The sequence below is a fragment of the Monodon monoceros genome, unplaced genomic scaffold (genome assembly GCF_005190385.1).
Source record: "Monodon monoceros isolate NGI ecotype Baffin Bay Population unplaced genomic scaffold, NGI_Narwhal_1 Super_Scaffold_22, whole genome shotgun sequence".
NCBI classification, from domain to species: domain Eukaryota; kingdom Metazoa; phylum Chordata; class Mammalia; order Artiodactyla; family Monodontidae; genus Monodon; species Monodon monoceros.
In genome coordinates, this window is record NW_021703779.1 from 103,640,559 (window position 1) to 103,654,403 (window position 13,845).

Consider the following 13,845-nt stretch of genomic DNA (forward strand, 5'->3'; position numbering starts at 1 on the left):
AACAAATGACAGACTGGGCAAAATATTTGCATCATAGGAGTCACTTTCAATAAATCAATAAAAAGAACAGAAACCCAATAGGAAAAGAGTCAAAAGTTCGGAACCACATCATAGACAGAAAAGAAAATAAAAATTTAAACATATGAAAAGTTGTTTAGCCGTACTTAGAGATATGTATATTAAAATGAGACCATCTTTTACCTATTGCTTGACAAAGATACAAAATGTGTTTGGTAATACACTACGTTGGTAAGGCTATGCAAAAACAGACCCTTATACATTATTGATGGGACTATGAATTGGTATAACCTCTTTGGAGCAAAGCTTGGCAGTATCTATTCAAAATATAAAATGCTTACATTCTCTAACAGTACTATTTGTAATAGAATTTTGGAAATATTCTAGATGATTATTAATAGAGGAAGAATTAAATTTATATATAATAACTAATAGAAGCACCTCATAGGGGTTATCTCATTTAATGCAGCAGTCCTGTGTGAGGAGCATGGTTATTAACGCCATTTATATGAAATGGACTACATTGCAGTCATTAAAAAGAAGGCAGCTCTACCTCAAAATTTAAATTAGGTGGTTGGGATTAATATATACACACTACTATATATAAAATAGATAATCAACAAGTACATACTGTATAGCACAGGGAACTTTGCTCACTACTCTGTAACAACCTATATGGGAAAAGAATCTGAAAAAGAATAGATATATGTATAACTAAATCGCTTTGCTGTACACCTGAAACTAACACAACGTAGTAAATCTACTGTACTCCAATATAAAATAAAAATTAAATTTAAAAAAATCAGAAAAAAAGAAGGCAGCTCTAGATACACTGACATTTTCTGAGAATTCACTTAACTGGGGGAATTTTGAGCAGTCTTAACAATTGCATTTTTCTTTAATTTTTAATTGGATTTAAAAATTATAAATTATTATATGCACGTTATAAAAATATTGAAAGAATCCTGAAGTAAATAAGAAAATAATAGTATCCTACTTATAATTCTACAGCTTCTCCCCTTTTCCTCCATAATACCCTGTGGACATCTTTTTTTGTTGTTTCTGGTATTTTAATGAAGGGTAATGGCCATTTTTGTTGATTCAGCCATGTATATACCTAATAACTGAAACTTGTCAGGAACATTCCTTATTAGTCAAAATGAATGAACTACTACACATTTACTATAGTTTCACTGATTTGATTCAATATATATGTATATGTATATATTTTATTATAAGATGGCACAAGTGGTTTTTCCAAAAATGATCCAGTATTACACATCGAGTTAATTTAAATTAAAGTGCTTTTCAAAGTTTTAACATTTTGGTTTCATTTTTCTCAAAAAGAAGTAATACTTCCTTAGACATCAGACTTCTGGAAACCTTGTGCACAGCAGAAAACCAAAAAGGATCTGAGCTCCTGAACTAACCATCTACTATCCTTAGGCTTTTTTCTCTGATGGTGGTCCTATGATTCCTAATTTACATATAATGGTAAAAACCTAGATTGTTTATCTCACAGTAGACTAAAAGCATATTAGGAGGGAAAGAGGTGCCAGAGGTCAGGACTTAGAATGCAGAGTCCCACTATGGAAGCACCCAACAAGGTTTACCCTGGGGTACTGTGGTTGATGGGCCTAATAATGACTTTGATTTACCAAGATTTTGTTAGGTTTATTTTGTTCTTTTAAAATAAGGTCAGTAAAATGAGCACTGCATTTTAGTAAGATTTTTTTAATGATACATTGTAAAGGTCTTTGGCACTTAAATTTTAATTATTTGCTAAAATGCTTTTGCATTGCCTTATATGGTGTTTAATACATGGTGAATGAAGTATTATTCTTCATTGTGAGATAACTGGGGTGTTAGTATATTTTAATGTTGCAATATTGTCTCTTGCCTTAATATTACTATGAAATACATGCAAAATGTTCTTTGTGATTATTAACTCTAAGCTCTTAGCATACCACCACTTTTTTTCCTACGTTAGTTTATATTATTTTGTCTTCATTTCCCTTTAGCATATTTGTCACATTGTTATTTCTCTTAGTATATGTTTCATTATACTCGGTATTCACTCTAATTTTACCTCCCATTGATCTTAGGTGTTAACAAAATACTCAGCTGTTTTGTCAGGGGATGCTTTTACTGATAGACGATAATCAAATAAGGTTGATTTCTTCTTTCAACAGAAGTTCTTAATGAAGGTTTTTTTTTTTTTAAACACAAGTTTAAAAGTGGAAGTGTACTATTTTGTAATGTGTGAATATGAATTTTTGTAATCAGTATGCTTAAAATTACAACATTACTTTGAAAACTGCTATTGCTTATTTCTTCTTAGGAGTAGTGAAGAAGTTCTTACTGCAGAAGATTGTGAAAATGTCTATCATCTAGTTTATTCAGCTCATCGGCCAGTAGCAGTAGCAGCTGGAGAATTTCTCTACAAAAAGTAAATCTGTATTTCTGTTGTTCATTTGTCTAAAGTATACTTTAATGGAAGTAATTTATTGTGTTATCATTCATATTAAAAAATATATATATATATAACTTATTAAAAATTATTCAGTACCGGTCTTAAGCCTATTTTTGCGTTACAAAAAAATATTTTTCAAAATAATAAAAGGTTTTACTTCGAGTACTTTGATAACGGTTTGATATAAGAACCACAGGAATCCTTTAGTCTCTTTTCTTTTATGTTGCTGTTTAACGCCTCAGATTAGGTAGTATAGATAGCAGTGTGAATATCTAATCACCGAAAATATTTAGCAAATGTTATGTAATGGCTTTTAAAGAGAACAATTTGAACCACTTGGACTAAATTGTAAGATTTTAGATTGTAAAATCTTAAAGATTTTATTAAAATGCTCATTTGGGGTGAAGCATTTATTAGAAAGAGTACATGATGTAAAACATTTACACTACAGTTTTCTATTCATTGTTATCCAGTGATAACTTGTTGTTTATAAGAAAGAGTGATCATGATACCCGTAGAAAGAGGCCACTAAGTTCAGACTTTGGGATAAATTGTGCAAGCAGGATAGAAGGAAAAGACATGTCATTTTTAAAGAGAAGAATGTTTATCATAGATTTATGTGCATAAATGGTATAGGTTAGTCATTGTGATACTTTTATAAAAAGAAATGCTTGCTTAAAATGCAGTAAGGGTTTTAAAAAGAAATAATTCACAATGCAACTAACTTGAGAAGTTAATTTAAAAGGATTTAGAAGTACCACCAAGTGTGAAATGAAAAAGGTTTATAGCAATTACTTAGTATAAAGTTGGAAAATACTGTACCTACCCAGCTCCCATGTACTCCTTTGTTAAATGCTTAAATATGGAATTCAGACAGTTTTTTTTAAATTAGGAAATTTTCATTTTAAAAGTAAGTATTTTGTATATATTATCATAGGCTCTTCAGTCGTCGAGATCCAGAGGAGGATGGAATGATGAAAAGAAGGGGACGACAAGGTCCAAATGCCAACCTTGTTAAGACATTGGTTTTTTTCTTTCTGGAAAGTGAGGTTAGTTGATGTTCATGTTAATACTTACGTTCAAAACAATTTGGAGGTGGGGTTCAAATGATGTAAATCTTAAAATCTTCCAAATATCACAGTGAGTGTTGGATAAAATAGAGTTCTACCAATTCCACACCAAAAAAAATTTTTTTCTGTGTTAGTAAGATACTCAAATAGTATATTTATATGTAGTGCTAAGAGCATGAATTTTGGAACCAGAAAGACCTGATTACCGATTGGGCTTCCCTACTTATTATTTGTATAACCTTGATTCAGTTACTTAATCTTTCTAAGCCCATTTTCCTTGTAAAAATGTGGATAATAATTTCTTAGATAACGCTGAGATAATCCATGTAAAGCTATTAGCACAGACCTAGCATTTTGTTAGTTCTCAATATTTGGTACCTGTGATTATTATTGTTGTTGCAGATACAGATTTACATTTAACATCAGCTCTTTTAGGTCTCCCTTAGGTTGAAAACCTACCTGTTCACCAGAATTTGAGAGGGCCCAACATACATTTTTAGTATATGTGTATTATTTAATCAGTGTTAGGGCCTTTTAATTAGATTTTCTAATTGTTTCTATATAGAGAAATACAGTTGGTTTTTGCATATTGACCTCTTATCTGCAGTTTTGCTAAATTCACTTTTTAAAGTAAGTTTTTAATAAAATTCTTAGTATTTTCTATAATATACAATCAAGTCATTTGCAAATAATGATGATTTTACTTCTTCCTTTCCTACATTTATGCCATTTTTTTCCCCAGCCTTATTGTACTGGCTAGGGCATCCAGTAGAATGTTGAATAGAAGTGGTGAGAGTGGATAGCTTTGGATTGTTCCTGATCTTAGGGGAAAAGCATCCAATATTTCAACATTAATTACGTTTTTAGTTATAGGTGTTGCGTAGCTATTTATTATATTGAGGATGTTTCCTCCTATACCTTTTTTTGCTGAGAAGTTTTTTTAAATTTTATTGAAATATAGTTGATTTACAGTGTTGTGTTTAATTTCTGCTCTGCAGCAAAGGGACTCAGTTATACATATATATATTCTTTTTCATATTTTTTGTTATGGTTTATCACAGGATACTGAATATAGTTCCCTTGCTGTAGTAGGACCTTGTTGTTTATCCATTTTATACATAATAGTTTGCACCTGCTAATATCCCAGACTCCCAGTCCTTCCCTCCCCCACCTCTCCACCCCCTTGGTAACCACAAGCCTGTTCTTTATATCTGTAAGTCTGTTTTTGTTTCATAGATATGTTCATTTGTGTCATATTTTAGATTCCACATATAAGTGATATCATATGGTATTTGTTTCTCTGACTTACTTCACTTAGGATGATAATTTCTAGGTCCAACCATGTTGCTGCAAATGGCATTATGTCATTCTTTTTTGTGACTGAGTAATATTCCATTGTATGTATGTGTGTGTGTATATACACACACAAACACACACATATCTTTCTTTCTTTTTTGGGGGCGGGGGGCCACCCCGCAGGGCATGCAGGATCTTAGTTTCCTGACCAGGGATCGAACCCATGCCCGCTGCAGTGGAAGCATGGAGTCTTTTTTTTTTTTTTAGCATCTTTATTGGAGTATAATTGCTTCAATAGTGTGTTAGTTTCTGCTTTATAACAAAGTGAATCAGCTATACATGTATCCCCATATCTCTTCCCTCTTGCATCTCTCTCCCTCTCACCCTCCCTATCACACCCCCTCTACGTGGTCACAAAGCACCGAGCTGATCTCCCTGTGCTATGTGGCTGCTTCCCACTAGCTATTGGTTTTACATTTGGTAGTGTATATATGTCCATGCCACTCTCTCACTTCGTCCCAGCTTACCCTTAACCGTCCTCGTGTCCTCAAGTCCATTCTCTAGTAGGTCTGTGTCTTTATTCCCATCCTGCCCCTAGGTTCTTCATGACCTTTTTTTGTTTTGTTTTGTTTTGTTTAGATTCTGTATATATGTGTTAGCATACGGTATTTGTTTTTCTCTTTCTGACTTACTTCACTCTGTATGACAGACTCTAGGTCCATCCACCTCACTACAAATAACTCAATTTCGTTTCTTTTTATGTCTGAGTAATATTCCATTGTATATATGTGCCACATCTTTATCCATTCATCTCTCAGTACCACATCTTCTTTATCCATTCATCTGTCAATGGACATTTAGGTTGTTTCCATGTCTTTGCTATTGTAAATAGTGCTGCTGTGAACATAGGGGTGCATGTATCTTTTCAAATTATAGCTTTGTCTGGGTATATGCCCAGGAGTGGAATTGCTGGATCATACGGCAACTCTATTTTTAGTCTTTTGAGGAACCTCCATACTGTTTTCCGTAGTGGCTGCATCAGTTTACATTCCCACCAACAGTGTTAAGTGGGATCCCTTTTCTCCCCACCCTCTCCAGCATTTATTATTTGTAGACTTTTTAATGATGGCCATTCTTACTGATGTGAGGGGATACCTCATTGTAGTTTTGATTTGCATTTCTCTAATAATTAGCGATGATAAGCATCTTTTTTTTTTTCTTTTGCCGTACACGGGCCTCTCATGGTTGTGGCCTCTCCCGTTGCGGAGCACAGGCTCCGGACGCGCAGGCTCAGCGGCCATGGCTCACGGGCCCAGCCACTCCGCAGCATGTGGGATCTTCCTGGACTGGGGCACGAACCGGTGTCCCCTGCATCGACAGGCAGACTCTCAACCACTGCGCCACCAGGGAAGCCCAATGAGCATCTTTTCATGTGCCTATTGGCCATCTGTATGTCTTCTTTGGAGAAATGTCTATTTAGGTCTTCCACCCATTTTTTGATTGGGTTGTTTGTTTGATATTGAGTTGTATGAACTGTTACGTATATTTTGGAAATGAAGCCCTTTTCAGTCACATTATTTGCAAATATTTTCTCCCAGTCTGTAGGATGTCTTTTTGTTTTGTTTATGGGTTCCTTTGCTTGCAAAAGCTTATAAGTTTGATTAGGTCCCATTGTTTATTTTTACTTTTATTCCTGTTGCCTTAGCAGGCTGACCTAAGGAAACATTGGTGCGATTTATGTCAGAATGTTTTGCCTGTCTTTCTCTTCTAGGAGTTTTATGGTGTCTTGTCTTATATTTAAGTCTTTAAGCCATTTTGAGTTTATTTTTGTGTATGGTGTGAGGGTGTATTCTAGCTTCATTGATTTACATGTGGCTGTCCAGCTTTCCCAGCACCACTTGCTGAAGAGACTGCCTCTTCCCCATTGTATATTCTTGTCTCCTTTGTCAAAGATTAATTATCCATAGGTGTGTGGGTGCTGAGACATTTTATCATGAATGGATGTTGAATTCTGTGCAATGCTTTTTTCTTCATCCCTTGAGATGATTATTTTATCTTTCATTACATTAATATGATAAACTATGTTGATTGTTGTTTTGAATGTTGAATCAACCTTGCATTCCTAGGATAAACCCCTACTTGGTCTTGATCTGTTATCCTTTTTATATATTGCTGGTTTTAGTTTGCAAATTTTTTGAGAACATTCCCTTCATGTTCATGCAGGGTGTTGGTATATATATATATATATATATATATATTTAATTGTAACGTCTTTGATGGGTTTTGGTATCATGGTAATATGCTTGTCCCCTAAAATGAGTTGGGAAGCTGTAGGGCCTTTTTAAGCTTCACAGAATGAAGAGAAATGATTTAGTTATATATTGAATTGATAAGTAATCATGTATTTTGCATTTTAAGTAATCGTTACAACTCCCATTAAGTTACAATAAATTTGTAGTATATTTTATAACTGAGAGTAGTTCACCCGTGTAATACAGTTGGCCCCCCATATCTGTGGGTTCTGCATCTGTGGATTCAGCCAACAGGGGATTCAACCAATAGTGGATTGAAAATATTTTTTGAAAAATTCCGGAAAGTTCCAAGAAGCAAAAGTTGAATTTGCCATATACTGGCAACTATTTACATAGTATTTACATTGTATTGGGTACTATAAGTAATCTAGAGATGATTTAAAGTATATGGAAGGATGAGCATAGGTTATGTGCAGATACTACACCATTTTATATAAGGAACTTGAGCATCCTTGGAAAATCTGACGGGGGGTCCTGGAACCAATCCTCCTTAGATATAGAAGAATGACTGTATTGAGTCAGGTACTAAATATGCATGCATATAGTCTCTTCAAAAATAATTTTCATGTGAATGATTTAATGATTATTGTGAGAAATGTTACTACCTAGCAGGGTTTACTTATACATAGCAAGCTAAGGCAGTTCTTCTCTGTCCTTTCTTCCATTTGACCTCAAAAAACAAATTGTTTGAGTTTGCACATGGTGCCAGCAAAGCTTCCATTCTTTTGATTAAAGCTAGTATGATATTTGTCTAAGAGCACATTGCTCTTCTTAAATTTTAGTTACATGAGCACGCAGCGTACCTTGTGGATAGCATGTGGGACTGTGCTACTGAGCTGCTGAAAGACTGGGAATGTATGAATAGCTTGTTGCTGGAGGAGCCACTTAGTGGAGAGGAAGGTAAGGATGTTTAATTATGGTATTTTTGTTGTCTAGATAATTTTGAAAATAGAGTTTACTTATTCCATTTCTTTATCTTTTAGCATTAAAATAATGATTCAAAGTCTTTGAATAATTTTGTTTTCATACACATGAATATTATGCTATGTAGAAGGATGTAATTGCTGTCAATATTCTTTATTTTGTTTTATTATATATATTTTTTTGTATCTGTTCATATTTTCATTTCTCAAATTGTGGAGCAGTGTTTTACAGATTTGTAATGCTTAGGAGGGTTTAACTTGTTCTGAACCTTTTTGTGATATAGTAATGGGATTTTCTTTAGTACATTAGGTCAGATTCTGTCACAGGCAGAAGGAACTGTTATGTAATATTATAAATGGCATATAAAGAAAAGAAATAGGTTAACTTTCTGATTTTTTTTCTTTCAGCGCTAACGGACAGACAAGAGAGTGCTCTGATTGAAATAATGCTTTGTACCATTAGACAAGCTGCTGAATGTCATCCTCCTGTGGGGAGAGGGACAGGAAAAAGGGTAGGCCAACATATTTTCAGTATTCTAAATTATATGTCTCTTTTTCAGTATCTTTTTTAAAGTTCTTATTTGTAACCATATAATCAAATTTTTGAATCTTAAATTTTATTTTTCAGGCGATCTTTGCTTATAAATATGTGCTAGAAGTAAATTTTAAAGCATTAGCAATTTGCGAAATCCACGTTCCTTCCATAAGATACTTTGTGAGTTAACTACAGGAGATGCAGTGGTTGACAGTAACTACAGGAGATACAGTGATTGACAGTCCCTGCCTTTAAGACCGCATGTTGTGCAACATTTTAGAATGGTGTATTTGTCTGTTTTGGTTTATTTATAGATTTGCTTTCTTTTTCTTTTAATAAAAGTTTGAAATAAAGACAGGATAATCATTCATCAATATGGGGGAAATTCCTATTTCCTGGGATTTGATTTTAATGCATTATTTCAAAGTTCACATATATTTGTATTGTAGACCAGAGTTGCACAGGCTTTCAAACTTTGTGAAGCACAAAAATACATTTTTATATTGTGACCTAGTACACATCTATTTATATGTGTTTGTGTATAACTGAAACAGAATTTCATCAAACAATACTGCAACTTAGGTGATGCATTCTATTTTCCTTTGTTTTCTTTTCGTGTTTTTTTTCTTGTTTTTCTAATTGCTGGTTGTTACTTATGTTGATTTCATAACTCATGGATCATGGCACAACTTATAGTAGACTGAAATCCTACTCAGTCCTATTATTATATAAACTCCTAAACTCCTGAACTACATTTCCTAACTGCTTCTCCTTTCATCCAAAGGTAGAGTTAGTTAATCTAACTGGGTATTGATTTTGCCTCTAGACCTATTCAAAGTGTTGCTATTTTTAAAAAATATAATGTGCAAGCTATTCTCTTTGTTACTTTTGGGTTTCAAGTTTTATAGTAGAAATTCTTGTATCCATCATTACTTATTTTGGATATCTTAACTTAAAGTTGAGCACCTAACAGTGTCAGTGGGCTTATTAATAAATACTTAGAAACTTTGTTGTGTTACCTTAGGTGCTAACAGCAAAGGAGAAGAAGACCCAGTTGGATGACAGGACAAAAATCACTGAACTCTTTGCTGTGGCCCTTCCTCAGTTATTAGCTAAAGTAAGTTTGTGTCAGTATCAGGAGTGTTACTAAGAAATTACAAGTTTTGTTTGGAAGTGCCACACAGTATTTTGCACTTATCATAATATTTACTTACCATTATTGTGATGTTTTTGACATGATTTTCTTTTTTTTTTATTTCAAAGTACTCTGTAGATGCTGAAAAGGTGACTAATTTGTTGCAATTGCCACAATACTTTGATTTGGAAATATATACCACTGGACGATTAGAAAAGGTATGGTGTTTCTGTGTATAAAAAACCTTGAAGAAAAATCGTTAACTTAGTTCATCCCATCATATTGTTTATTTATATTTTTTGAAATATGTTTTTGTAACTTTTAATGTAAAAGGAAACCTGTATCTTGTATGCCATACATATTTTAGATAAGGTGGATTTATTAGAGAATGGCACTAATGAGGTTTCCCTTTGATTCATGCCCATATCCGTACCATCATTGCTAGCCATTATGTGACTGTATCACTGATCATTTATGGAGATTAGGGGTGGGTAACTAGATAATAACAATTGCAAAATGAAAGCAGCTAATATCCATTAAATACATTTACTGTGTTCCAGGAACATATGTATTTGTATGTATTAACATCTCACCAAGGCCCTGTGAGATAGGTAATATTATTCCTGTTGAAGTTGGGGAAATAAGTTTGGGTGGGTCAGTGCATTTATTTATTATGACTAGAAGAACTTAAAGTATGCCCTACTGGTTGTAAAGTTACTGTGTTTGAAGCTTTTCATCCCAGTTGTGTAGTCATTTTATGCCTATCATATATACCTTAGTTTTAATGAAGAAAACTTTGATTTTGCAGCATTTGGATGCCTTATTACGACAGATCCGGAATATTGTAGAGAAGCACACAGATACAGATGTTTTAGAAGCATGTTCTAAAACTTATCACGCACTCTGTAATGAAGAGTTCACAATTTTCAACAGAGTAGATATTTCAAGAAGTCAACTGATAGACGAGTTGGCCGATAAATTTAACCGGCTTCTTGAAGATTTTCTGCAAGAGGTATATATTACAAGTATTTTGTCAGCTGTGCCCCATTGCGCACCCCCCCCACCCCCCAGAACCAAATTAGTCACCAGTCTTGGTGATAATCCCTAGCAGTATGTTGAAAAGTCATTCAGACTTTTTATTCTATGATTCATCGTGATACTATTATTCATCCACCAAAATAGGAAGGTGGCAAGAATCTGCGACTAAGAGAGGGTGAAAGCAAAGCTAACATCTTTCCCCTTTTTTTAATTTAAAGAAATGATCTGGGAAGTTTCCAGGGTTTAGTTGAACAAGAGGCTGTTAGGGAACAGGGTGTTAACAGAACAGAAAAGTTGAGCTAGACTGGCCACGTAACCTCAAAAATTGGGGTATTTCTTAACATTTTAGAAGTTTCTTTATGGTCTTTGATATTATAAAGCCTTGATAAATTATAGCCACTGTCGATTTTGTTGTTTTGTTGTTCTGTTGTATTTCCAAAGAGGCTTAAGTGTGGTGCTCAAATACACTTGTATTTTTATTGTGATTTTTATCTTTTCTGGAAAGGTACACTTAACAGTTTAATTGATTTGCATAAAGTAAAAAGTTGTGATTCTCAAATTAATGCATTTAGCCTTTTCCACATCACTTTTGTCATTAATGCTGCAAAAATGATGTGGACTTTTGTAATTTCCAGTTACTTTGTTTAGCAGTTACTTCTTTAACTTTCTTATTTCTGTGTATAACATTTCATGCTTACTATGTTTTGCTTAATTGGAGGTTTGTGCAAATATGTTGATGTACAAATGATCACATTCTTAAAAATTGTAATGGCTCTACTATTGGCTGGATATGATTCTGATTAGGACAAGTTAATTTAAAATTAAACTATGGTTTGTTAATTAAGTTTAATTACTTACCTTGTATAAAAATTGATGGTGAAAAACAAGCATTTTTTTGAGAGACCTGGGGTTTAATACAGTAAGTTCGATAGTATTTTTAAAAATTTGTAAGTTTCTTATAGTGAGACTCATAAAATTGTCAAAAACTTAAGTTACTCTAAATTGGAAAGTTGATACCCAGAAAAAGGATTAGTATATCTAGTCCTTATGCAGAGGATTTTTTCCAAATTAATTTTAATTGGTCTGATATATCTTTCTTGAGCGCTATGTTTCATTTACTTAGTAGATTTTGTCCTTTAGGTATTATCTTTTATGATCTCTTGCTTGTCCTCTAATATATTTCTCTTTATTGTCCCAATGCATTTATTACTGTGAAAGAGTAGATGTCTTCATTGTTTTGTGTCAAGATCACTTAAAGGAAAAAAGGAGAATGTCATTCAGTTTTTCTCTCTTGGGTATAATGTATCTGTTATAACAACTCTATGTTGACCCATTATTCTGGCCACATTGCTTTAAATTTGGCCAGGTCTAAGTATTGAATGACAAAGTTATTTTGTGGTTTTTAATTAGGTTATTCTTTATTTTCAAGGTGTGGAAATCACCAATGTGATAGCCTAAGATTTTTCACTTTTGTGGTTATTAATGTTTAATATGATATAATTAACATTCATAGGGCGAAGAACCTGATGAAGATGATGCATATCAGGTATTGTCAACATTGAAGAGAATCACTGCTTTTCATAAGTAAGTTGAATCTTAAAGTTTCTGATTTCTTAAAACTGTAGCAAAATCAGAACCAAATTGCATGTTTGGGGATTATAGTGTCAAATTTTTTGCTGGATTTCTTGTGCTTTTTGGGAAAAAAGTACTTGATAGAGTCATGTTGTGAATTGGGGAACAACAAATTATCAACTAATATACTTTTTAAAAATACACATTTTTTTTGTTGTTCTTGTGGGCGCATGTTAGAAAGTTTACTACATTTTACTTTAATAGTATTCTGTTAACACTCAAGTCCAGAACAAATGTGATTAAGCTTAACTTTTTAATATAACTTAATTCTTTTTTACAGTGCCCATGATCTTTCAAAGTGGGATTTGTTTGCTTGTAATTACAAACTATTGAAAACCGGAATTGAAAATGGAGACATGCCTGAACAGGTTTTTATTTATTTACAAGTTACATATTTAACTTTGAGAAAGAAAACTTGTGACTTATAAAATTTAACTGTATTCTCTTTGTTCTTTTATAGATTGTTATTCACGCACTGCAATGCACTCACTATGTAATCCTTTGGCAGCTTGCAAAGATAACTGAAAGCAGCTCTACAAAGGTTTGTGGTGGTTCAGTGGCGTCTTTTTTTATTAAATAGCATTAACTTTTCAGCAAACTTAAACATAAGACATATCAATAAAATCTTGCTTATTTCTAATCTATTTAGGCATGTTTACTTTTAAAAACAGTTATTTGTAGTTGTATATTCAGTGAAAGAACATTAATATGTTTAGGGTATGACTAAATTTAAAAAAATCACATTTATATGTGGCATAATTTATGGATTTCCATATCATTCTCAAAAGTACTGGGTACATAAAGAACTACAGATTTTGTAAATCATGACCAAGAGCCTTTGAAACATACAGATACAGCTGTTGGGTTATATAAATTAATTATTACAAACCACCTGTCCCTAGATCTTATGCCTTGTATTGTTTTGGGATCTCCTTATTCATACTCAGGATCTCTGTACTGATGTCCCAAATTCATGATAAATCACTTTCTGGTTGAGTGTAATGTGCCAGCTACTAGGTCATAGAAGTTTCAAATTTTTATCCGTAGTGGTAATCCTTGATGTGTTTAGTAATTGAACTAAAGAGTACTGCCTTTTTCACTTGTAAATTAGAAACTTAAACTTCGTACTTGTAGTAGTAGATGTTGCCTTAAATATTATTTGGGCACATTTTTATAAATATTAAGTAATTTCTGTAAGCTATAGAATTAGCTGTTCATAGTTATTTTCCTCAAAAAGGAATCCTCTTGATAATCAGTTTGTTTTGCATAATTCACAGAATAATTTTAGAATTTTTTTGAGGTTTTTAAGCACAAGATGCAATTATATCTACAAATGGATATTTTCCACCTTGAAAAGACAATGTAGTACTGTTGTTAAACTAGTGTACTTTTTGTTAGACACCCAAAAAGTTT

General features: G+C 33.1%; 1 protein-coding gene across 5 annotated transcripts in view; it reads left to right on the forward strand.

Annotated features, from left to right (window-relative positions):
• STAG2 (stromal antigen 2) overlaps positions 1-13,845 on the forward strand; it is a 116,400-nt gene that overhangs the window by 69,875 nt on the left and 32,680 nt on the right. For all 5 annotated transcript variants that reach the window (XM_029240288.1, XM_029240292.1, XM_029240290.1 and 2 more), the window contains exons 13-22: positions 2,360-2,467; positions 3,429-3,540; positions 7,952-8,069; positions 8,501-8,604; positions 9,652-9,744; positions 9,891-9,980; positions 10,571-10,774; positions 12,314-12,384; positions 12,713-12,800; positions 12,893-12,973. In XM_029240288.1, the coding sequence (XP_029096121.1) occupies positions 2,360-2,467; positions 3,429-3,540; positions 7,952-8,069; positions 8,501-8,604; positions 9,652-9,744; positions 9,891-9,980; positions 10,571-10,774; positions 12,314-12,384; positions 12,713-12,800; positions 12,893-12,973 (1,069 nt within the window). The remainder of the gene's footprint in view (positions 1-2,359; positions 2,468-3,428; positions 3,541-7,951; positions 8,070-8,500; positions 8,605-9,651; positions 9,745-9,890; positions 9,981-10,570; positions 10,775-12,313; positions 12,385-12,712; positions 12,801-12,892; positions 12,974-13,845) is intronic.